The 25532-nt window shown below is 49.6% G+C and overlaps 1 protein-coding gene across 1 annotated transcript; it reads left to right on the plus strand.

The window, feature by feature from the left end:
- Positions 1 to 605: 605 nt before the first annotated feature.
- Positions 606 to 25288, plus strand: CSNK1E (casein kinase 1 epsilon). The gene is made up of 11 exons (XM_065423493.1): positions 606 to 746; positions 4985 to 5072; positions 12432 to 12542; positions 12748 to 12896; positions 13625 to 13853; positions 21320 to 21490; positions 22285 to 22433; positions 23755 to 23947; positions 24062 to 24201; positions 24480 to 24545; positions 25213 to 25288. The coding sequence occupies exons 2-10, from the start codon at positions 4997 to 4999 to the stop codon at positions 24510 to 24512; spliced, it is 1251 nt and encodes a 416-aa protein (XP_065279565.1). The 5' UTR covers positions 606 to 746; positions 4985 to 4996; the 3' UTR covers positions 24513 to 24545; positions 25213 to 25288.
- The last annotated feature ends 244 nt before the right edge of the window (positions 25289 to 25532 follow it).

The raw sequence follows: 25532 nt of genomic DNA on the forward strand, positions 1-25532 counted from the left end.
GTGCATAGAGTCTGTAAAATGCTACTAGTAAGTTTGACAGATGCTTTGCATTGGGGTGAATGACTCCAGTTGCAGAGCCATGGAGAATCAGGCCTAGGCAGCCTGGTGTCAAGTCTCAGGCCCAGCTATGTTATTCACTTGCAAGTCGCTTGACCGTGCAGTGCCTCAGTTTCCCTTTTGTGCCCAGTGGGCATGATAATGCTGCTTATCCACCTCTGCTAAGCACTCTGCGAGAGCCATAGCTGAAAAGTGTTGTGTTATTGTGTATCTGTGTGCTGTAGATGTTGGTGTGTAGAAAGATGTGCGTATGTATTTGAGTGTGCGTGTCAGTTGTGTTTGTACATAGGGGTCTACAGTATTGTGTGTATGTGTGTGTGCTTTTGTCTATTTGCGTGTGTTACTTTGTGCAGGAAACAGACACAGTCGGAAAAACAGGGTGTTGCCCCTTTAAATCTCAAAGGGCGGGCCCGAGCTTCGCAGGATGACATCAGTGGGTTTGGCCCTGAGACTCAATGGAAACTCAATGAGAGAAGCAAGCACTCAGTGTACAGAGACTGAAGGGGCAGGCGAGAGGGAGGGAGGCACTCAGCAGGCAGAGCAGAGAGACAAGGAGGGAGTGCAGGGCTTGGAGCTGGGTACCGCCGCGAACACCCTGTCCCAATCCTCCTTCATCCTTCCCATCCCAGCCACCTTCCTTCCTGACAGCCACTGGAGCAGCAGCCGGACACAGACCCCTTCCAGACAGGGTAAATATTGCAAGCATCTGTATCTATCTTGGGGTGCAAATCCGGGGGGAAAGGCAGCCCCTCTGGCTCTTTGTTTTTGCTGAGAGAGGAGGAGGAGGCTGGGGGAGGGGAGGGAGACAGGGCTGGGGGAATGTGACACAGGCAAATAAGACAAACTGGAAGAAAGGAGGACAAAAGCCTTTTTACGGAGACAAAGCCAGGGGGGACACCCAACAGAGCCCCCTGCTCCCCACTTTTGCAAGGGCATTTTAGGGGCCCCGATTTCCCCCTTTCAGAGCTGTGAAGGGTTTTTTTTGCTCTCTGCATGTTGAAGTGGCTCTAATTTATTATATTTTGTTGGGGGGGATTAGATCTTCGTATGTTACTAGACTGTTGTATTTGGGCTAGGGGGCAAGGGAATCAGCTCATTTCTGTTTCTTTTAATAACATCTCTCCATAATTTTAAAACATTTTGCCCTGAGTAACTGATACCCCTTCTCGCTTTTCTGGGTGTTATTTATTTTAGGGGTGGCCATAAACCATAGTGGCAGCCCCTGCATTGTATATTTATAAAGTATTATGTCTGACAAACAGGGTGTGTTTTTGAGGTTGGGGGGGGGGGTGTTGAGAATCAGCTGGGAAAATCAGTATTTCCTTTTGTGCACTGAAAAGATTGGTGGGGGAGGGAGGGGAGAGAAACTGTTTATCTGGCATTATTTCATCTTCTAAAATGAGCATAGCTAGGAATGGATAGAAAATATAACTTCTATGTCATTTTTAATTGGCTGGTGCATTTAAAAAAAAAATGAATCCAGTGTTAGAATCTGACTTAATTTAGTATTTTGCTTGTGGAGAACCATGGGGTGACAAAGAATTTTTCTACCTTGTTTATTTCTTTCTCCCTTTATTATTATTTTAATGCCTGTATTTGTTGTGGTCTATCTCCCTCTTTCTTCTTTTTGTAACTGTGAAAGGGGGGCAGAGGCCAGAGGGACCTGTATTTATATTTGACATTTTGTATGCAGAGAAAAATGTCATATTTTTTCCTATTTAAATTCTATTTTCTCTCTGCCTCTCTCCTTATCCCCCCTCCTGTTTAAGAAAAAGCTATGTAAAGCCTTTATGATCTGTGTACTAGGCAGCTTCCCCCCCCCCTGCCCCCCCATTCAGTTTCCCTTAATGCCAGATTCAGCCTAGCAGCCTCCATTATGTAGTGGTCAACTCTCACTGTGTGTTTAATATTCTCTGGCCTGTGGTATCCCTGGGTACATTCGGATCTCCTAGCTATTCAGGTGGGGCGGGGATAGTGTCATTTTTATTTATCTGTTTTATTTGTAAATGGTTTGTGTGCTTCCTGGTAGAGTCAGTGCTGACATGGAAGGGGGGGGGGGGGGTCTGCAGCTTGTGTGTGCGTATCATGTGTTTACATAATGTCCTGTGTGTATGTACATGTGTATTGTAAAATAGGATTGGAACCTATCTGTGGGTATGCAACACTGATGGGAATATAGTATTTCTAGGGTTATGTAGTGTACTGTAGGTGTATGTGTGTAATGAGGATATTAATATATTCTACACATTCACTCATGCAGAGTGCATTCTTGCTTTAAGGTTTCATGGGGAGGGGGCTGTGAATTCCTTATGGAGAACTAAATGGTTGTCCTCTGGCCCCTGGGAATACTGCTTTGATTGGAAAGCGCTGGCAGGGTGGGGGGAAGGGTGCAAAGGTGTCTTTTTATGGCAGATCTGGAGGCCAGACCAGGAAGGAAAGTGGAAACTGTAGGGCGTGTGGGAGCTGGTAAATCTTCTAACACCTGGAGCAATTCCAGGGGGTGAATGTATGTTTTGGCCCTTGGCGTGAGTTCATCCTGCTACCGTCTGTGTACCCATCTGCAGTGTACCCTCCGTGCAAGGCTCTGTTTCCAATGCAGCAGTTGGAGGGAGGGAGGGGGGGGGCGCATTTACAGGAGGAAATGTCCATCCTTCTTTGCTCTCCCTCTCCCCCCGTCCCCCAAGCCTCCATTCTCCCTTCTTGGATTCCCCTTTAGAGACTGTTGACCCTGTTCCTTAGTCAGTGAGGGGGTTGTTGCACACTTGTGTGGGACAGTCCCTGAACTTTGCCCCTGTCTGTCCCAGGAAGTGAGGTACCACAACAGGGCATGGGCACAAACCCCTGGGCACAGCCTTTGGTGAGCTGCCGGTGTCTGAGCCTGGGAATGGGACCTGGGTCTCCTGCACAGCAGTGTGGAGCACTACCTACTAAGACCTGGGGCCCAGCATCTGCAGTGTTCGGAGGGCCTGCTGACCAGAGCTGGGACCAGAACCTGAGCAGAGCACTAACCTTTAGTGGCGCCTGGCCTGGCCGAGCTCAGCCTCAATGGATGCTGGGTTCAGAGTGTCCATGTCCTTAATGCAGCTTGTGCCTTTGCTCCTATACTGGAGCAGGAGGGTGAGTCAGGTGTACGTACATGTGGTTGTAGTCTCAGAATAGCAGGCAGCGGATAAAACCGAAGCTGGTGCTGTGCCCTTGCGCAGGCACACCTGCCTCACAGGTCTGTTCCCAGGGCTATGCCTATTCCTCATTCTGCAGAAGTTTTCAATAGTAATGGGGCTTTGTAGTCTCTAAGCATAAAGAAGCCCCGGCACCTAGGTAAGTATCAGGCAAGGGGACTCCATCTCTTGGTGTTTGCATGTGGCTTCTAGTGGCCACACTCTGCTTTCAGGATTTGAGACGCCTCCTGAATGCCTTGGTGGGATAATTTTTCCTGTGTGTCTGTGTAGCCCGTCTGTTCCTCTTTCTGTAATCCCATCTCCCGGGGTGGGAGAAACAGCTCAGGATTGGGGTTTATGGTGTGCCCAGAACCCCTGTCACTGGCATTATTTTTGTCTCTGCCAGAGAAGGAGACATTCCCCTCTCGAAGATGCTTCCCATGCACTGCGTCCCAGCAAGGGAAAGTTCCTCTTACCTTGTTCTGAACATCTGACTCATTGCCTCCCTTTCCAAGGTGCCCATCCCCAATACACCCAGAGTCTGCGTTCTGTACACTAATAATATGGCATTACATCAACTAACTGTACAGCAGAATCCTCTAAAAGGAGCCACGTTCTCTCCTCCCCTCCTTTAGACAGAGCCACATTACTTGAACAGGGGAAAGCCCGAGGTGGTGGCCATCCAGGGTGACATTGCCGGGGAGCCTCCAGAACTCCATTTGGCGAAGGCCTGCGCAAAGAGATGAGTCCTGCAGTGCACCCTAAAGGTGGTAAGGCTCAGGCTGGATCTCTGGTGGGAATGAATGCCATGGTTGTGGGCCTTCCACCCAGAGCGAAGTATAAGGAAAGTGACTAGGTTGAGTCTGGTGTCCTGCTGTGCATTTATAGGGGTAGCAGGTAAGAGCCTTGTGTTCCTAGACCATGCCAAGGTGGGGGGGGGGGGAGGAGGGAGCAGTAAAGGACACCCACTGTGGCGTATTGTAGTGCAGACAGAGGGACCCAATAGGGCAATGGAAGCTGCAGTCTGTCGTAGAAATGTCCTGAAATAAGAAAATAATGCATAGATTGACTTCATTTTAATGGAACATTTCATTTATTTATTTATCTGTTTATTTATTTATTTTTCCTCCTTCCCCAGCCACCTATGGAACAGCTTGCTAGTAACAGTGGGTCGGTCTCTTGGGGTTGTAGGTTCCAAAGTACACCTGCCACAGGGGTGCTGGTCCCATTCCTTGCACAGCTTGGACTCCTTGCTATGGGATTCGTACCTAGCCAGCTTGGTCTCTGATGCTGCAGACCAGAACTCTTCCAGGTTCAGGTTACTTTTGGCTGCCATGTATGAGGCTGGTCCTGGTGCTAATGCTGCTTCTCTGGGGCCTCTCTCCACACCATTAAACCCTCCAATGGTCTTCCCCCTCCACCCCTTTCACATCTCTGAAGAAATGATGGAGCAGGGATTCACTCTGATTCTCCCACATGGCTGTGCAGATCGCTAAAGTGAATGGGTTTGGGTCTTGTCCCTGCAGCATTCCTGGCTCTGCTGACCTTGGACAGCCAACGGGCTGGGACAGGAAGTGGATCCCAGTTTTCCTACGTGGCAATTCAGAAGACTAAACCCTAGGACACCAAGCCTGACCCCCTGCAGAACTTGCAGCCCTGGGGAAAGGGACCTGCCAGTAAACTCCAGATCTCCTGTGCAGTCACATGTGGGGTACTGATTAAGTTCCTGTTTCTGTTCTGACTCTGCATTTCCTTTGCTTCCTCCGCAGTGCGACTGAACCATGGAGCTCCGAGTGGGGAACAAGTATCGGCTGGGCCGAAAGATTGGCAGTGGTTCCTTTGGAGATATTTACCTAGGTGAGTCTCTATGTTGGCCCTTCTAGCCATCAGGATGTATCTTCTAAACTCTGGGATGTTTCTTCCCCACTAATGGGGCAAAGCTGGCTTGTGAGGGGAAGGATTCTGAGGGTGATCCTCAAGGATTATGTTGCGGATGCTGGCTGCTTCTTTGGCCTTCCCTGCTGCTGGCGGTCTCCTTAAGTGAGGATGCTGAGATGTGCAAGAGCCAATTCGGGCCAGGGAGTGGTGAAAGGAACTGGGTCTCTGGCCAAACTGGTTATGAAGTGGACTGTAGCGATCGTGTTGTCAGACTCCCACCCTGTCCCCTTCTCTCGCAAGCTTGTGTGTGTTAATCTGTGGGGATTATTGGTTGTGGAAGCGGTGCTTTGGCGAAGGGACGGTCTGTTACACCAGGACAGAGAGGCTGTCCTGGTAAAATCTCTTTAGTGGAGGTTTGCTGGTTCCATGTTGAGTAGAAAGATACTTATAACCCCAGTCGCCAGATGGGGTGTCTGAGCACAGAGCTGTTCAGTGCCGTGGGGAAGACCTCCAAGCGGTGGTATGATTCCCGTTGTTGCGTCGCTCAGGGACAAAGGCAGGGAGGGGTACCAAGATGAAGAGAGACCCTCCAATACTAGCTTACGTCTTGTCTATTCCTCTCCCAAACTCGTATGCTGCCCCCTAATCCACTTCTGTTTTTAGTGGCCCAAACAATAGGGATTTGCTTGCGAGTCTATTCCAGAGTCTAATAAAGCCTCTCTGATAAAGAAATAACTTCTTGAAAATTGCCATAATTTACCCTTCGCTAAGTTTTTCCCTCATTACTTCTAGTTACAGACTCTTAAGAGACCATCCTGAACAATTCCCCTCCCTCTTGATATTTACACCCTTCAGATACTTGTAGGTGATTATCATACACTCCCTTGATTGTCATGTTGCCAGGTGATACATGTTTAGCTCTTTCCAGCTTTCCTCATAAATCAGTCCACCCAGCCACTCGTTGTTGTTGTTGTTGCTCTTTTGTGAATTCCCTCCATTTTGTTGACCTGCTGAGATGCCCGGAAGCCAGTGCAGTATTCTAGATGTGGTCAAGCAAAGGGCTCTCCTTGTGAGTGCTCTGTAATGTGATGCCTCTGCATAGAGGGCTTCCTTGGCTTTCCCACCACCACTACCGTATCACATTGCAAACTCCTCTCTAACTTGCTGTCAGCTATCACCACAGGATCTCTCTCAGCTTTACTGCTCCTCCGTTCCTCCTGTTGAACATTGCTTTCAGATTCTTTTTCCAAGATGAATCTGTTTTTATTTTCTGCCCATGTTTCTAGTCCCTTTTTTTTTATTATTTCTCTGTCCTCATGGATTTTTGCAACTCCTCCATGTTTAGTGTCTTGTGAATGTCGTGAATGGCTATTTACTGCCTTTGCCCAGGTCTCTAATAAAGATGATGGGTAAAAGCAGAGTGAGGTTCCCTGCTGTATCCCCCTGGACACTACCTCCACCTCAATATATGGCTGTATGTCATTTGTTTATGGTCCTCTAGTTAGCTGCCAACTCAAGTGACAGTGTTTGTAACCAAGTGAAGCAGGGAACAAGGGGCAATAATACCTTTTGCCTTCAAGCATGTTACACAGACTAAACCTTCCTTTTGAGATAGGTAAGTACTTCCTGCAGTAGATCAGGAGCGTGTGTGTATGTGGGTGAGGAGAATGGCAATACAGAGAGGCAATGGTTCTGATCCTTCACTCCCTTGGAGTTCGTGTAATCACCTGCACCTGTGCTGAGTGGGTGTAAAACATTCTGGAATTGTTGCACACCCACTTTGCAAGGTGTAAGTGACTAACATAAGAACAGCCATACTGGGTCATACCAATGGTCCATCTAGCCCAGTATCCTGTCTTCCACCAGTGCCAGATGCGTCAGAGGGAATGAACAGAACAGGGCAATTATTGAGTGATCCATCCCCTGTTGTCCCCTCCCAGTTTCTGGCAGTCAGAGGCTTAGGGACACCCAGAGTATGGGGTTGCATCCTTGACCATCTTGGCTAATAGCCATTGATGGTCCTTTCCTCCATGAACTTACCTAATTCTTTTGAGCCCTGTTGTACTTTGGCCTTCACAATATCCCCAGCAACAAGTTCCACAGCTTGACTGTGCGTTGTGTGAAGTACGTCTTTTGTTTGTTTTTAAACCTGCTGCCTGTTCATTTTGTTGGGTAACTCTTGGTTCTTGTGTTATGTGACGGGATAAATAACACTTCCCTATTCACTTTCTCTACACCAGGGGTTCTCAAAATTCATTGTGCCGTGACCCCTTTCTGACAACAAAAATTATTACAAGACCCCAGGATGGGGGACTGAAGCCTGAGCCCACCCAAGCCCTGCCGCCCTGGGCCGGGGGGCCAAAACCGAACCCCAAGGGCTTCAGTCTTGGGGATTCAGGGCTGTAACCTGAGCCCCGCGGCCCAGGGCTGAAACTGAAGCCTGAGCACTGCCATACAGGGCTGAAACCCATGGGCTTCGGCCCCGGGCAGTGGGACTCGGGCTTCGGCCCTGGGCCCCAGCAAGTCTAACACCAGCCTTGGCAAACCCCTTAAAATGGGGTCATGACCCACTTTGGGGTCCCCACCCACAGTTTGAGAACCGACCTACACCATTCATGATTTTATAGACCTCTGTAATACCCCCTTAGATGTCTCTTTTCCAAGCTGGACAGTCCCAGTCTTTTTAATCTCTCCACATATGGAAGCTGTTCCATAGCCTTAATCATTTTTGTTACCCTTCTCTGAACCTTTTCCATTTCTAATATCTTTTTTGAGAATGGGTGACCAGAACTGCACGCAGTATTCAAGGTGTGGGCGAACCATGGATTGAAATATTGGCATTATGATACTTTGTCTTATTATCTATCCCTTTCTTAATGGTTCCGAACATCTTGTTAGTTTTTTTTCCCTCCTTCTTCTTCTTTTTGACTGCTGCTGCACATTGAGCAGATGTGGATAGTTCACTGAAAACAATACTCCAAGATCTCTGTCCTGAGTGGTAACAGCTGAGCAAAGCAGTGGAGGCTGTGATGCCCTGTCTTGATAGGCAAAAGGGGTATGGTTTTTAAATTGTTTTTCACTCAATCAAGTTGCTTAACACAAAGCCGTGTTAGTTGGCTATGTTGGAGCCTAGGTGGTCCCTCCAGTTGGGGTCAGGCATGCTGTAGGGTAGAGTGGTGTGGGTGGAGGAAGCTTACCCAGCCTCTCTCTCTCCCTAGTGAATCTCTCTGTTCACGGATCTGTCAGTGCTGCACGAGATTTGCCTAATATTTCTCTTTTGTGGCCTGGAGATAGAGGGTATGAAGTGAAACAAATAAACATTTTTGTCATGGTGTGAGATGAGGAACCTGGGTTTGTACAGCTAAACCCCTGACCTCTTTCACCTGACCACACGTGCAGCAGTGTGTTTTCCCCTAAGCAATGGTGCTGTGGGAAATACACTTCATGGATCATTTTTTTGGAAGAGGGGAAATATTAATTTTTTTTCTCTTGCACATGCACATACATATATCTTAAACTGAGTGATTTCAAATGGTGGTGCCCCCTCCCCCATCTTGAGGATGTGGGGAACAGCACCACATTGGCTGGAGATGGCCCAGACGATCCAGTAGGCCTTAACTATTTTCCATTTGTTGGGGGTGTAAACATTTGTGCAGTTTGCTTTATAATGGGCTTGATGAGGAAGTGGTTTTGATTGGATGAGTCAGAAGTGAGATGCATTAGCAGAACTGGGGTGGGGGGCCCAGGACTGGAATACGGGAGCTATCGCAAGTCAGAAGTGAGATGTATTGGCAAAGCTGATTGTGGTGGTGAAGGGACTGGATTGCTTCAGAGAGGAACCATAGAAAGGAATATGAGCTGAGGATTGACTGGCAGGCAAAGCATGCTGGGACGCTGGTGGTGTGTGCTTGGACAGTTCCTGGTTGCATGCCCCTCCCTTGCATGGAGGGAGTTCCCTTTGTTTCCCGGCCTGTTAACTCTCTCTTGCCCTAGCTGACTTCTCCCATCTGTTCAGCTGCCATCCTTTCTTCCCTCACTAAGCTGGCAGGAAAGAAGGTGGTGGAAGGGGAAGGATGTGGGGAGAGGGAAGAATGTGGCTAATAAACACCATCCTCAGTGTGCATTGTGTGTTCGTTCTTTACATCTGTTACTTCTCTAAAAGGACCCCTTGTGGAGAATGTCTCCTTGTTCTGCAGGTGATGTCTTCCCCCCTCCCTGCCCCATTTAAAAAGCTCAAGACGAATGAATTCTGAATTCAGACAGCCCTTACAGCTGAGCGAGACTGGGGGTGGAGTTACGTAGGATTGTGGATAATTCCTAAATCTCTCCAATGGCTGAAGCTAGAAGTATACACAGCACATTTGTGTCTGAAACACAATCTTCTCAGACTCTGAGATCTAGGAGCAACCTCTGGGGAAGGAGGAGAATCGGAGATGTCTGCTGTCTGCAACTTCCACAAGTCTATCAGATAGTAAAAGAGGGTGCATGGTTAATGCATGGAGCAAAGAGCCAGGAACTCCTGAATTCTTCTCCTGGGTCTATTACTGACTCCCTCTCTAGCGTTGAGCAAATCATGTAGCCTCTCCATGTCTGCGTCTGTGAAAGGATATGCACCTGCTTCAGCAGCGTGGCAATGAGGATTATCGGCTGATGCCTACAGAGTGCTATGAAGATGTACAGGGCTCTGAGTGAAAAGTGTTTAATCAGTCACCCTGATCAGTAAAGGATTATTCCCTGCTTTATGCTTTCCAATGTTTTGTCCAGTCTAGTTCTAAAATGCCCCAAGCAGTGAGGCTGCTTCTACTTCCCATGGGAGACTGACACCTCTGGAGCAGTCTTTGGAAAACACTGGGCCCGAAGGCCAGGTTTGGCCCTCTTGAGATGTTTGCCTATCTGGCATACCCAGGTTTTGCAGAATCTAAGCTATCATGATTTTTTTTTTTCTTTTAATGTCAGCATTAACTTTCATGGCTCGTTGTGTTAGTGGGTGGAGTTGGGAGGGCACCGGGAGTTGATGCAGGGAATGAAATGGAGAGGAATGAAAGGAAGAGAGTCAAAGTGAAGGCAGAGAGAGACAAATTGGAAATAGCCCTGAGTGTTTTCCTATTGGATAATAATGAACCTGCCACTAACTGAACTGAACAAGCAATGACTAACTAAAAGCTTAAACCTGGTCTACCCTAGGAAATTAGGTTGGTATAACTACATCGCTCAGGGGTGTGAAACATCCACACCCTGAGTGATGCAGCTACATCCACCTAACCCCTTAGACATTGTTGATGGGAGAATTCTCCTGTTGACCTACCTACTGCCTCTCGGGGAGGTGGAGTACCTACCCCATGGGATGATCCCTCCCATCAGTGTAGGAAATGTCTTCACTGAAGCGCTGCAGGGCTACAGCTGCAGTGTTTTAAGGGTAGACAAGGCCTTAGTGACTATGCAAAGGCTATGCTGTAACCTTGATCTTTGAGCAAACTCCCCACTGATATTAGTAGGAGGGGTTCTGTTGTGAAGTATAGGGAATACATGGTCCTAAATTTACATCTGGCTCACAGACCATAATTTAAACATGGAATTTGTCTGTGTCCAAAAATGACCCTTGGCCGAATGAATCTCAAGAAGGCCTCTCCTCCAAACCCCCCCCCCCCCAACCCCAGATACTGAGTAAAAATATTTCTTAATTTCATCCTGTTGATCCTATTTCCACTCCCTCAGAGCACCATAAATAATTCCTCGCTCTCCTTGGTGTTTACAGCCTTCAGATATTTGCAGGCTGTTGTCATGGCCCATACTCTCTCCCCACCCTGCTTAGTTGTCTCTTGGACAAGAGATATGTATTTAGCTCTTTTTAATTGTTCTTCATAAATCTGTCCCTCCAGGCCCCTAATAACATTTGTCTCTCTCACAAATTCCTACCAACTTGTCTGTCTCAGCCCTGATACTGTAGTGTCTCGGCGACACCTTTTTTCTAACAGGCTGCCTCAAGCTAATCGGTGTTCTCCAGAACTGCCCCAAAGGGAATGGACTCTAGAGGCATTTGCTTTATCTTGTGGATTTAGGATGGGAGAGGAGATCAAGTAGTGCTTTTTTCTCTTTTGACCCTTTTCCCCCTACTTGGTCCCAGTTTTGGATTAGGGGTGGCAACTGGTGGATGGATAGATAGAAGGTGCTCTTTCTGTGTCCCTCACCAGGGACTCTGTATTTCCTAAAGCCTGGAGTGGAAGGCAAGAATTAATTTTACCTGCCAAGACTAGCTTTAAGGCCAGGGGTTTGTTTGGGTTTTGTTGTTGTTGTTTGTTTTTTTGCTATCTTGTCCATGTCTCTTCTACTCCCGTGGCTGAATAAATTCCCCCTACCATCCCTTTCCTTCCCACTCCATCTTCTGGTTAGTACACATGTTCTGGGATGGTTCCTAGGGCGACGGTTTTGACTGCCAGTCACCTGTGCAACCGGCAGTTAGTCTGTGTGAACCTTAGTAGTCCCTAATTCCAGTGCAGGGGTGGGTTAGGATTAGAGGGAGGTCTGGGGTGTCATTCTTGTGGCCTATGCACAGATCTTTCAGTTCTTGCCATTTTCGGATGGCAGGAAACAAATAGAACCCCATCTCTGTTAATATGTGGAAGGGATGGAATGTCCCTCCTCCCTCTCCCCTTCAGTCCTCCTCCCACAGCCAACAGAAAATCCATTTCAGCTGATGGCCCTGTGTACTCCTCAGCAAGATTCCTGTATTCTGTGGCAGCTACCTTCAGTTTTAAAAATATAGGGTTTTTTAATTATTTACATCAGAGATCTAGAAATACCCTGAGTATAGGAGTCCCTGTGTGGTTTATTTTACTATTGCATTCCGTTTATTTCTTCACACTTATGAAATTGGATTGGTGAACAATAATTACACTGTAGGGTGTGTGTGTGTTGTCACCTGGTGGGCAGTTTGGAATGTTGGGATATGCACATTAGTTGGATGTTTAACTATTTCAGTGTCGATTGTTTTTAGCCATGTGGACCTATGCATTGTCACTGTAGACTTAACCTGGTGATACAGTGAGGCAGTTTGCACTTCTTAGAACTGTTGTTTCAGGCTGTCTGCAGAGTCTGCACTGGCTTCCGTTTATTTTGCCACTTCAAGATTTTCTTTGCAAACATAAGAGCTAGACACTGCATGTGTGATTTTTAAAATGAAAGTTTAAATTGTGGCGCACAATTCTGTGTCAAAGGGTAGATTCCAGGACAAATTCTGCAGTGGTGGCAGCATGGGAATTGCATAAACCTCATCATGGGTGTCTCACTTAATTCCAAGCATGTTTCTAAGCTTCATTTTGCCCTCTTTTCCTGTGCCAGGTGCCAATATTGCCACTGGGGAAGAAGTTGCCATCAAATTGGAATGTGTCAAAACCAAGCACCCCCAGCTCCACATCGAGAGCAAGTTCTACAAGATGATGCAGGGAGGAGGTGAGTTCAGGGAGGTTGCCATACCTGGTGAGAGTAAAAGTAGAAATTGTTCCAGGGCATTTTGGGGAGGAGGGAGAGAAATTACTGCTGGGTACCTTAGTGTTGGATATGTCCTTCTCAGCAAGGAATACTCTGGGCAGTGGGGAATCATTGTGGATGTCTCTTGTCTACCTCTCATTCATGGGGTTGGTCTCTCTTTCTGCAGTGGGTATTCCCTCCATTAAGTGGTGTGGGGCAGAGGGTGACTATAATGTGATGGTGATGGAGCTCCTGGGACCCAGCCTGGAGGATCTCTTCAATTTCTGCTCCCGCAAGTTCAGTCTCAAGACCGTTCTGCTCCTGGCAGACCAGATGGTGAGTTTCTTCTAAAGGTGTCAGCACCTCAGCTCCATCCCCATACCTTGCTTTTGGCTTTTCCCACCCCCTCCACTCAATAGCAGTTCTGAGCTGCTGTAGCCCAGACTATTTGTCTGAGTGAAGATGGAGAGGGCGTTCAAGTGGCTTCCAGGGTGTTTGCTCTTGAAGAGGCTGGGGAACCAGGCCACCCACTCATAGGAGTTGCCAGACTGGATCAAACCCAAGGTCCATGTAGCTGAGTATCCTGCCTCTGACAGCGGTCAGCACCAGAAATCCCAGAGGAAGGTTAAGACCCCCAAATAGGCAGATGTGGGATAATCTGTGCCCATCCCCTCCCAGTTAGGGCTCATCCTGGTCTTGAATAGTTAAAGATTGGCTCAACGCCCTGAAGCTTAATATCCCTGCCAAACTCTCTTCCCTTCCCTCCCTGGAATGTTAATGGTGACTTCCCCTCTGAGGAAGAGGGGGGAGTGTTGGTGGGAATGGTGGATGTGTTTCCTGTTCATCTGCTTCTCAGTTCCCATGAGTTGGGGAGAAGAGTCCTTTCTTGGGCTGTGACCCTCATTGCAGAGCACCAGAAAGCTAGCAGTTCAAGCCCACTCCCATGGCTGATACTTGCCAGGCCCATCTGCCCATGCTTTCTTTTAAGGGTGGGGGTTATAACTCCTACAACCATAACAAGCTTCCTTCCCACTTCTCCTGCTGTGTTCATCCTCCCCCTCCAGATCAGCCGTATAGAGTACATTCATTCCAAGAACTTCATCCACCGGGATGTGAAGCCAGACAATTTCCTCATGGGGCTTGGCAAGAAGGGCAACCTGGTGTACATCATCGACTTTGGCCTGGCCAAGAAATACCGAGACGCCCGGACCCACCAGCACATCCCCTACCGGGAAAACAAGAACCTGACTGGCACGGCCCGCTACGCCTCCATCAACACCCACTTGGGAATTGGTGAGCCTACTGTGGCATGTGTGCGTGTCTGTGGGGATTCTGCGTGTCTGTTCGTGTGTACCATGTGCTGTAGATTGCAATATCGTGGGAGGGGCAGCAGGTGCCATAGTGAAGGTTGCATAGTGGTTTCCTTCCTAATCCCTGGATTTCAGTTGCTCATAACTAAGGCTACATTTTAGTCATGGGTATTTTTAGTAAAAATCATGGACAGGTCACGGGCAGTAAACCAAAATTTACGGCCCGTGACCTGTCCATGACTTGTACTATATACCCCTGACTAAAACTTGGGTGCTCAGGGGGGCACAGGACCCCTGCTGCTGCTGCTGGGGTGGGGGTGGGGTGGTGCGCGGCCCGGGACCCCTGCTGGAGGGGCTGGAAGGCTCCCTACCCAGCTCCGTGTGGCTCCCGGAAGCGGCCAGCAAGTCCTTGCAGCCCCTAAGCAGAGGCGTGGCCACGGGGGTTCCATGCGCTGCCCCCATCCCAAGCACCCGCTCTGCAGCTCCCATTGGCTAAGAACCGCAGATAGTGGGAGCTGCGGGGGCGCTGCCTGCGGGCAGAGACAGCGCACTGAGCCGCCTTGCCGAACCTCCGCCTAGGAGCCAACAGACATGCTTCCGGGGAGCCCCGCTGAGATAAGCGCCACCCAGAGCCCTCACCCCCCTCCCGCACACCAACCCCCTGCCTCAGCCCAAACTCCTGCTGCTGGTGGTGGGAGAGGGGTGCGGTGGCTCGAGACTGCCCCAGCAGTGGTTGGTGCGGCTGGCCCCAGGGGCTGCCCAAGCTGCTCAGGTGGCCCCTGGAAAGTCATGGAATCTGACTTCTGTGACCTCGATGACAGACTCGCAGCCTTAGTCATAACTTTGTTAGTCAATAGCAGAGTGAAATTTACGTAATTCTCTGACAGTTTCACAGCTGCCCTTGGAGTTCTGAATAACCACAATAAAAATGATCAGACTCTTGATAACTATGCTGCTGCTTGGCAAAGCTGTGAGCAACAGAAGCTTTGAAGCTATCTGTCGGCTACATTTGATTCACATTTGGAAGGTTTTCTCCAGATTCTTATGGGCTAAGAACTTAAATCCTCCAGAAACTGGTGGCTTGGGCCCCCAAAGTCACCCGGGAAAACTTTCCCCTCTCCACTGGCACTGATGATTTTCTAGAAGCCATAGAGTCTGGACCTATTCTGCAGAAATAGAGCAGATTCTGATTGCCTTCATCTTTAATAATATGTAGCTGCAGCCCATGGAGACTATGTATCAAAACAGGGAGCACTGCCATAGCTGGGAGTCCGAAGGTCTCTCCTGGCCTCCACTCTGTATTAAAAATATAGGCAGCCTGGTAGAACCCTATGGACCATATTTTGGCCACCCCTACACGTGTGTGTGTGTGTGTGTGTGTGTGTGTACATACGTACATACATACATACAAATTGAAGTTCAGTGTGCTGCTTACTCAGGGTTCCCACAACCAGGGTGACTGCCACATTGGGATTACTTCATGTGTGCTTCACCTACTGTGTCTATCAGGGACTGGGTTTTGGGGCTGCTCTGTCAGACCTGAGTGAGTGAAGGACTAATCTGTCTGTTTTGCTTGTTTAATTTTCCACCATAGTCTTAAATCTTTAGCCTTTGATTCTGGAGTCTAGCTTGCCTATCACGCTGAATTTTTAGATCTTGTTTGCTCTTCAATGGGCAGATTGCATAGGCTATAAACTTGTAACTCTCACACAGCACTCTGCACAAAACGTTGAAGCTGAAAACATTAATCCTTGCAACAACTCCCAGAATCACTGTCCATTTTACAAGTGGAGTTGCAGAGAGGGTAAGTGATGTGCCCAAGGCTGCCTGGGAAGTTGGTGTCAGAACAACAATCAAAAGTATGCACTTCCTGGCTCCCAGTGCTGCGCCCAGCCCATGAGACCTCTCCACTGGACAACTGACATGTGTGTTTGAGTTAACAGAGAACCTTCACTCTGAATTTTGACTTTCAGTTACTAAATACTCAGTCTTACCATTGCCTTCATGCAGTTGAGAGGCAAGGGAGGAACCCTTGAGTGGAATAGCAATCAAATGAGAGCCTTATATTTGACTCTGCAAGCTAAGGATTGTACATTCCAGAGTCTGGAAGGAGTGCAGTTTTTCTCTTCTCCCCTCCCCCCCCCCTTTCCCAGAGACTGTGGGGGGAGATCTGGGAGGTTTTCCACAGTTACCAGGGGAGTCATTTGACTATGTGGCCCTTGGTTCATACATTCCAATCAATTTTCACATGCTCTGGGGATGAGAATCCCCTGTGCCCGTCAGAGCATGTAAAGTCTGAAATAGACACCCGGGGTGCCCAGGAGACTGACACAGAAGGGGCCTAGCATATTCTGTCTGAATAGTGAGTATGGGAAGCATGAGGGTAATAACTCTTCCCGCCACCACCCTAAATTCCTTTTATAGATGACATCAGAATGGGCCCTGTTTTTCTGCTGGTCCTGCCCCGGCACTATTTCCAGTTTCATGCACTATTAAAGACACTAGTTCTGGGCTGTGCAACCTCAGAGTTCACAAAATCTGATATGAATGTGTAATCAGAACAACATAATTTGGTGAGGAATGAACAGGGTTTGGGGGAGTCTGGCTCCCTTCCCAAGGATTATCCCAGTCACAAACGCATGGAAATAGCATGGCTTTTGGAAGGGTCAGGTGGGTAGCAGTGTGCTGGGAATCGGGGAGCCTCTGTGGCTGCAGGGAAGCAGGTCAGCTCATGAATCTTATCCAGTGGAAGTCCTAAATAGCCTCCCTTCGCTCAGGCACCTGGTCCCCATGCAGTTTGCCTCCCTGCTGTCAGTTCCAGACCCAGCCTTTGTCTGGGCACCATCTCGGGGGAGGGAAGGAGTGACTAGGAGCCTGTGTCTGTGAGGGGGAGGAAATTGGCATGGAAGTAGGATAGCAATCTTAGAAATGGGAACGGAAAGAATATTTCATTGCAAGGTACAGATTGGCTTTGGGGGCTTTCCAGAGGTGTGGGTCAGAGGTTATTTTGTAGAGAGGAAGAGGATCAGTAGGTTGGAGAGTGTGTGGATGCTGTTCCAGGTGTCCAAGGGTAAGACTGAGGAGCTGAAGATGAGTAAAACACAGAGAGAAAGTGTGATGTAGTAGGCTAAACACAGGCCTGGGAACCAGGAACTCCTGAGTTCTAATCCCACCTCTGACACTGATTCACTCTGAGACCATGAGTAAATCCTTCTCTTCCCCTGCTTCCTGCCTGTAAAATGGAGATGTGGTTTTCCTACCTCCCAGGGATCTTGTGAGGCTAAAGTGACTATTGTAAACACTAAAAGTGTGCATGCGAAGAAATGTTCCTGAGTGTACATGTCCTCAGTCTTTTAGGATTCATGTGGATATTGTGAAGGTTGAAGCTGTCTTGTGTTGTCAGACTCCAATGGAGTTAAAGTTGAGAGTACTTGTCAGTTTAGGGTGATATACATTATAAGGCTGTTGTAATTATCCCACAACCAAGAGTTATAAACCTAGGAAGCTCAGTTAAGTTACACTTAAGAAATCTAAACATGTGAAGCTACTGAAATGTGGTCAGGGCACCAAAACAATCTTGGGGCTGCCCTGTCGGGCTCTTCAGATTTCCCATGGAATTAAAACTCACTGAAATATTGTGCACAGGCTATGTTTAAATGTACTTTAGATGTACTTTTAAGGATTAATGGTCACTTCCCCATTATTCTTCATAACTGAAAATTTGTCCTGCTCTCTGGTAACACCGCAAAAAAAAAAAAAAAAAAAAAAATCCCACCACTATGATTAAGGTGGTTTTAGTGTTTATGGATCCAAATTAAATTAAACTGATTTTTAAAGACAAGTCAGACTTTTTTTCATATTGCCCTCTGCCCTCTTCCCCCAATCATGGTGTCACTTCAGGGCAGGGTTAAGGGGGTGTGTGCATCTGTATAATAGATACTAGAGGTTTGCACACTTCCTTGCTTCTATAGGCCTAGCTCATTGCACTCACTGGGGACTTCTTACCACTCTCCCCCATCCTTCTCTATTTCAGGGACTCCCTGCAATTCCCTGCCGTTTCCTCTTATGCCCGGGCTTTATGTATCCCATTCTCTGCCCTCATGCCAGGGGCTCTGTGAACCCTCATTTATCCCCTCCCCATTACTATTTAAGTAATTCAGGAGGTCAACATTTTAAACTGTACGGGCGTAGCCGAGACTGTGGGTTGGTGGGAGGAGGTACCAATATGGTGGAAGGTGTTTTAATGGCAGCCATCAATCTGTTGGAGCTATAGACAATTTCAGAGGTGGTTGAAGCTGTCAGGTGCCAGGGTCTCCAGGTGTCCTCCATTTCACCCTTTTGGTTTTTCTGATTTTTTTTTTTTTAATCCCCCCCACCAAAACCAACAAGATTATGTCCAGTGCTGCTTAGAACATTCCCTGACATTTTGGATTTGAACACTGCATCTGAACAAAAGTTAAATGCCATCAAGCTGAGCATAGGCCTCACTTCCCATGGCCACTTAAGAAAAAACCCAACAACAAAAAAGCTACATTATTTTTAATGTGAAAGTTGCAAAGTCAAGCACTCAAAAGTTGAGAGTTTCCAGTATTAAGATTACCTGTGCAACCTTAATTCAGTCCCTGGTGTGTCTGCATTATAATACAGTCTCTAATTATATGATCACATATTAGTTTTTCCTGAGGACCCCCTCCACCCCCCATCTCATTCAGTGCACAGGGTAGATCTGCTCTGAAGAGGATTCAGGATTGTAGCGAAGGAGGCTTGGTCGGTAGTTCACCTGCTTAATTTGTTGCTGGAGTTGGAAGGTGTGCAGTAAACCAAGCTGGGGATTTCAGGAAGAGAGAGGATAGAATCATGGGCTAGGCAGTTGAATGCTACCCTGGGAAAATTCGTTCTGCCTCTGACACACAGTTGTGTGAGATACTGGGAAAGTGATTGTTAAACCAAATTTTTCACAGGTGGTCACACTGTGTGTTCCTCATTTTCTGAGTGCCCAACCAAAGATGGCTGAGGCCTGATTTCACTTGTAGCTGTGAGCACTCTACACTCCTGCAAAATCAATGGGACCTGTGTTTCAAACGTAAAGTGTGAAGTACTCTGAAAAAGTTTTGGCTTTGTCATGGACTCACAGATCATGCCCACTCTTGGCCCCGTGCAGTCCGTGTGGGGTGCCCCTTTCAGTGAGACAGCCCTTCTCGGGGGTCCACTCTCTCCCGGGGTCAGGCTCCTCCACCTCCTGGAGCCGCACCTCTCTGAGCCTTAGCCCACCTGTTTCTCACCGTGGGCTGCCTCAGGGAGTCCACTCGCTCTGGACCCCCAGGGCCTCCACCCCGTGAAGGGGTTGATGCAACCCTGTTCTCTAGACTGGAGTGACTCTCAGCCAGCGTAAAACAGGAGGGTTTATTGAGAGTTGAACACAGCACAGGAAACTCTCTGGCCTCAGGCCTGGCCGGCCTCAGGCCTGGCCTCCCTCAACCCTGCACATCCCAGTCTCCCTGCATCCAGGTGGGCTCTGCCTGCTCCCTCTCTCCAGCCCAGAGCCCCCCTGCTTCCAGCTGGGCATCTGATATCACCAGCCCCAAGCTCTGCCTCTGTCCATTGTCTTCTTTCCAGGTAAACAGGGTCGTAAACCGGCCCGGACCTCCTCTCCTGCTTCTGTCCTCTGGCCCCCTCTGGCTGGAACCGGCTGGTTAGGTCACTGGGCTCCTCTCTTCACAGCCCATTGTCCTCCCACTGGCCAGAACCGGCTGCGACTCCTGAGCTGGGCCTCTGGGTCACCAGGTCACCCATCACTGGGGTATCCATTCTCCAGGTCATTGGCCGGGGTCCCAAGTTCCCTCTCCAGTCCTCTGTAACAACAACTCCCTCTCCCCTCACCTCATTAAACCAGTAACACCCAGGGAAACGGAGTCTCACCCCTCTGCATGCAAACCATTGGAAAAACAAGAAAATCCCCCACTTTGTCACAGCCTTATTCTTTCTCCGTCTCAGTTTCCCACTACAAAAATAGGCATAATATCATCTAATCTCACAAGAGTGTTTTGAAGATAAATAAATTAATGTTTGAGAAATACTCGGATACTATGGAGAGAACACCATAGAAATTCCTAAAAGGAAACACCTTACACTGAATACAAAGTTATTTTTGAATGCTGTGTGTTCAGTAAGGCCTGGGCTGCATGTTAAATGTGGAGGATGAAAAATAAATATTGAATTGGGCAGGGGTCCTGTGCAAAAAGTAGTATGTGATCATGTAATTAAAGATGGTCTCCTAATGCATACTCAGAGGCCCAAATTAAAGTTGTACAGGCCTTAATTCTGACACTTCTTAATGCCCGAGAGCTTGACTTTGCAACCTTAATGTTCTTCTATTTTAGATCTTTTTAACATGTTTTGTTTTAAACAAACTGAAAAACGAGGAATTCCATCACATGAAACCATATTGACCCCCATCAGCAGGGTTTAGATCCACAACACAGACCTCCGCCACTTGAACTCACAGAGTAAATGGTAGCAGTAGTAGGTTCTTATCCTCTGTGTGGACCACCCACTAATGGGGGATGAGAGACACTCTGCCAGTGAGTTTCACAGCTACTTCCCGACAGCAGACCAGTGTAGAGTCTGAGGATTCCAGAGTTCGATTGTGGGTTCTGTGGGGGAGTGTGCTTCAGTGATTGGACGTTTCTGCTCCTAGCATGACTCTGTTCCCCGTTTCCCTCTCCACCCACCCCTCCATTCCTCACCTCACCACGTTCTAGTTGGCCCGCTTTCGCCTTATCTTCCTCATTACTCTCGGTGCCGGCAGCGAGAGCAATGAAAGCCTAGGAGAGGTGGTCTCCACACTTCAGTTCCTGTGTCTGATGCCACAGTGGTCCCCGGCTGCCAAGAGGAGCCATTGAAGGGAAAGTCCTGCTCTGCCCCAGCAGCCCAGGGGTAGGAACCTGCTCACTGCAGAGAATCTTCATAGAATTTAGCTGCCAAACTCTACCACTTCTCTACTGATCATGTGCGAACTGCAGTTATTTGGAGGCTTATAACTTGGAAAACTTGGGCAGATTGTCATGGGATGGCAAGAGGCACATCCCAGACACCAGGGTGAACATCCCCCGCCAATACCAAATTTCAGGTCCCTACTCTGAATTATGGAGGCTCTTGAGCTTCTCAGAAAAAGCGCTTGGAAGATTGTTTTGCTCTTGTTTTAAAAATACACATAAAAATGTGGTGTTTTGCCCTAAACTCCTTCTCTAAAGTGACTGAACCATTTTTGGTTAAACTTTCCAGAAAAATTGAGCCTGAAACAGGTGGGCAATTGGTTGTGTATTGGAAGCAAAAAAGAGATGGTCTCTTGTTTCCTCTTGCTTGCCCCTAACCACAGAGACCAATTAAGCAACTCCAGTCACATCTCACTCCCTGCCCATGTGCAACTCTCTTCTCCTCCTTCTTCAGAACAAAGTCGCCGTGATGACCTGGAGAGCTTGGGCTACGTGCTCATGTACTTCAACCTGGGTTCGCTGCCCTGGCAGGGCCTCAAGGCTGCCACCAAGCGCCAAAAATATGAGCGTATCAGTGAGAAGAAGATGTCAACACCCATTGAGGTGCTCTGCAAAGGGTACCCTTGTAAGTGCTGTGCGCTCCTGATGGGTACCTTCATAATACACCTGTGCATGTACACTCCCTCTCTCATGCTGGAACCCTACAGAATCTGACCCCTGCTAGCAGCGGGAGGCACGGCACATGTCACCGCGGTACAGGGGGTGGTGGGGAAGGAACCCGGCGCATTGTTAATGGCAACAATTAGAAGGGATGAGAGAACCATGGCACTGCAGTCCTGGCACAGAAGTGCGACCCCTTAGAAATACCTAGGGAGCTGGTTTTGGGTGGTCTTGGTATTTTTGAGATGTCCCAGTTTAGAGGCAGGCTGTGATGAGACGAAGGTTCAGGGCTCATGCTGCTGATGTCTAGTGATGCTGAGGTGTCTGGATCTGTGGGGGATACTGATGCCAGTGTGCAGCCCATGCTGCTCTGGTCTGCTGTGGCCACTTACTTCCCACATGGGGCCCTGCTTCCCAAATCTCCGTTCTGCCTATTTTGTTAATGATATGTTCTCCCCTCTGGGGATCCCATACAACCTGCATGCTATCTCTGGCTTGAAAAGCAGCCAAAGAGGGGAGGCGAGCAAGGATTTCCCCCAGAGGCTGTCCTCAATACCCAAAGCAGAGCGTTCCTTAGCGGAGAAGGCACATATTGTCTGGCTCTGCAGTGATGCCTCTCTGGTCTGAAGCAATGCTTCTGGGGGGGCCTTAGTCCTGTACCTGAGGCTCGCTGCAGGGAGAGTGAAGTGGGGGAATGGAGGTGCCTCGTCAGAGTAGAGTTGTGTTTAACGATCAGCCATTATCTCTGCCTCTCTCCAGCTGAGTTTTCCACGTACCTCAATTTCTGCCGCTCACTGCGGTTTGATGACAAACCCGACTACTCGTACCTGCGGCAGCTCTTCCGTAACCTCTTCCACCGCCAGGGCTTCTCCTACGACTATGTCTTCGACTGGAACATGCTCAAATTCGTGAGTGGTGCACGCCTCTGCAAGGGGCATGGTACTCCCTGGGGGGGCAGGGGGCAGAAGCTGTGACCGCGCTCACTGAGAGCACATTAGGTGCTCGTCCCTAGTGAGCAGTAAGCAGGACAAGCGTGCAGCATGGGTAGCGGGCGCGGCACTCAGCAGCATTAATTGGGAATCACTGCTGCTATCCCCTGGGGCATCGGGTCTGACTCTCCCATTGCAGCTTTGTATGTTCTTCAGGGCTGGGACTCTGGCTCAGTCTGTGTTTGGCAAGTACCTAGCACAGGGGTGGGCAAACTTTTTGGCCCAAGGGAATAGAAATTGTATGGCGGGCCATGAATGCTCAAAAAATTGAGGTTGGGGTGCAGGCTCCGGGGTGGGGCCAGGAATGAGGAGCTCAGGGTGCGGGCGAGGGCTCCGGGCTGGGGTAGGGGAATGGTGTGCGGGGGGGGTGGGGTGTGCGGGCTCTGGGGGGGGTTGGGATGAAGAGTTTGGTATGTAGGGGGGTGCTCTGGGCTGGGACTGAGGGGTTTGGAGGGCAGGAGGGGGATCAGGGCTGGGGCAGGGAGTTGGGGTGTGGGAAGGGGTGCAGGCTCCAGCTGGGGTGCAGGCTCTGGGGTGGGGCTGGGGATGAGGGGTTTGGGGTGCAGGAGGGTGCTCTGGGTTGGGATTGAGGGGTTCGGAGGGAGGGGGAACAGGGCTGGGGCAGTGGGTTGGGGCATGGGGAAAGGTGGCGCTTACCTCAAGCAGCTCCTGGAAGTAGTGGCATGTCCCTTCTCTGGCTCCTACGTGGAGGTGCGGTCAGGCGGCTCTGCACACTGTCCCGTCTGCAGGCACCGCCCCTGCAGCTCCCATTGGAGCGCTGGAGTGGAGCCATTGGAGTGCCTAGGAGACGGAGGGGGGCCAAGACGCGGCTTCTGGAGGCCGCGTGGAACGGCCCCCGACCTTGCGCCCTGGCTGGTGCCCCGGAGCAGGGCAAGCCCCAGACCCCCGCTCCCCAGCAGGAGCTTGAGGGCCGGCTTAAAACAGCTGGCGGGCCGGATGCAGCCCACGGGCGGTAGTTTGCCCACCCTTGACCTAGCACCTTGTAGCTGCTACTGCAGTCTAAACAATAACACACACCTCCCCCTCGCTCATTTCCTCAGGGAGGAGATCAAAGCCTCCTTCTCATGGGATGGAAGGTTCTAGAGAGATGGGATCCCCTCTGTTTCTTTGCCTAGTCCTTGGGCCAGACTTGTTTCTTGGCATGGGTGGGCACAGGGTTTTCCAGCTTGTTCTGAAGGCTGAGCCTGTTGCAATGTGGGGGGTGGTATCTGCCTTTCAGGGAGCAGCCCGAAACCCTGAGGACATGGATCGGGAGCGGCGAGAGCACGAGCGAGAAGAGAGGATGGGGCAACTCCGGGGTTCCGCCACACGGGCGCTGCCACCTGGCCCCTCTGCTGGAGCCACAGCCAACCGCCTTCGCAACGTCGCCGAGCCCATGGCCTCCACGCCCGCCTCCCGAATCCAGCAGTCCGGTGAGTGGGGCGGGGGAGCTGAGGCACGTGCGAACCCAGGGTGTGTTGGGAGTGACTGGAAGCTGAGGGTGCTGAATGCATTTCTCTCATTTTCTACTTCTTTCCCTCGGACAGGAAACACGTCCCCCAGGGCGATCTCACGGGTGGACAGGGAGCGGAAGGTCAGCATGAGGTTACACAGGGGAGCTCCTGCCAACGTCTCTTCCTCCGACCTCACAGGGCGGCAAGAGGTGTCACGGATTTCAGCGTCACAGGTGAGTCCCTGCCTGTTGCACGTGGCCTCGGCCTGTCCGCACCGTGCCCCGGATCACCTGCAGTTCTGGTGACGCCAGAGGGGCCACAGGAGCTGCTGGCTGAACTGTTGAGCTGGATGGTTCCTGGGCAATCACAATTTCGGGGGAGGGGGGAACCAACAAACACATCACGATAGAGGAATGTATAGAGCACTCTGGTTTGTCTCCTGCTTTCTCTCCAACCCTCTCTCTGGTTCTGCCTCCTCTGTCCACTCACACACACTCTCGCTTATTCCCAGACGAGCGTGCCATTTGATCACCTTGGGAAGTGAGGAGAAGATGCCCCCGGACCAGTGTTTGCTTAGGTGAGTGCTCTCCCTGGTGCCCCGAGACTCTGGTGCCAGCTGTTGGCCTGAAGCCTGAGTGCCACTGTGGTGGGTCAGTGCACTTCCCTTCCCTCTCTTATCCTGGGAGGATGCCCTTTGGTCTTGGAATGGGATGCTTGAGCTTCATTAGCTGGGGATGGAGAGCAGCACTGTGGTGCTCCGTGGAGAAACCGATCCATATGGCTGGTTCAGCAGCAGGGCTTGGTGGTGGTGTGGGTTTTGGAAGTTCATTCCATTGCTCCTGAGGGGGTGGGAATGCTGTAGACGCCACTTCCCCATGCCTGGGGGCGCGTTAAGACCAGAAAGCCATTTTGTTGCTTTCCAGTTCGTGCTCTCCTGATTCATCTTTGAGGCAGTGTGATAGTGCTGAGGAAGAAGGTTTGGGCTTGAGTGGGGATGTGGGAAGGGTATGCACCAGAAGAGGCAAGATATGTTTGTAGCCCCCCCCCCCCCTTTTTTTTTTTTTTAAACCAGTGTATATATCTTTAAATGGGAAATAGATGCTCACAGGGTAGTTCTGAGGGCTTCTCTATGGGGTGGGGAGAGGGAAAAAGAAATGGGTAATTTGGGGTACCAAGCTCTCGTCATAGGAGATGGCCAGGGGAGCCCTCCTTTCTCTAACACTCTTCCCCTCTTTTTCTTTTAGTGTCTTCACTGTATTTTTCTTTTAAAAAACAAAAACAAAAAAACCCCAAAAACAACAACAACAAAAACTTAAAAAAAACCCACAAAACAGTTTTTTTTTGGTTTGTTTTTTGCCAACACTGAGGAGATGAGCTGCCCCCCCGTGCTGGCATGAAACGTTTCTGAGCTCACCGCCTGTGTTCCCCAACATGAGCGCCTCCGAGAAGCCGACGACGCGGGAGCCCTGCAGAAATGCCTCTGCTGCCTTTGTGCAGCTTTCCCCCCCAGCCCCACCTCAGCGCACCGTCTTCCCAGCTGACTGCACCCCGCCCTCCCTTGACT

This window comes from Emys orbicularis, chromosome 1 (genome assembly GCF_028017835.1).
Source record: "Emys orbicularis isolate rEmyOrb1 chromosome 1, rEmyOrb1.hap1, whole genome shotgun sequence".
In the NCBI taxonomy this organism is placed as follows: domain Eukaryota; kingdom Metazoa; phylum Chordata; order Testudines; family Emydidae; genus Emys; species Emys orbicularis.

Coding starts and splice junctions, on each gene's coding strand:
- CSNK1E (XM_065423493.1), top strand. CDS start 4,997: ATGGAGCTCCGAGTGGGGAACAAGTATCGGCTGGGCCGAAAGATTGGC. Junction 5,073..12,431: donor CTTTGGAGATATTTACCTAG/GTGAGTCTCTAT, acceptor TTCCTGTGCCAG/GTGCCAATATTGCCACTGGG. Junction 23,948..24,061: donor CTCCCGAATCCAGCAGTCCG/GTGAGTGGGGCG, acceptor TCCCTCGGACAG/GAAACACGTCCCCCAGGGCG.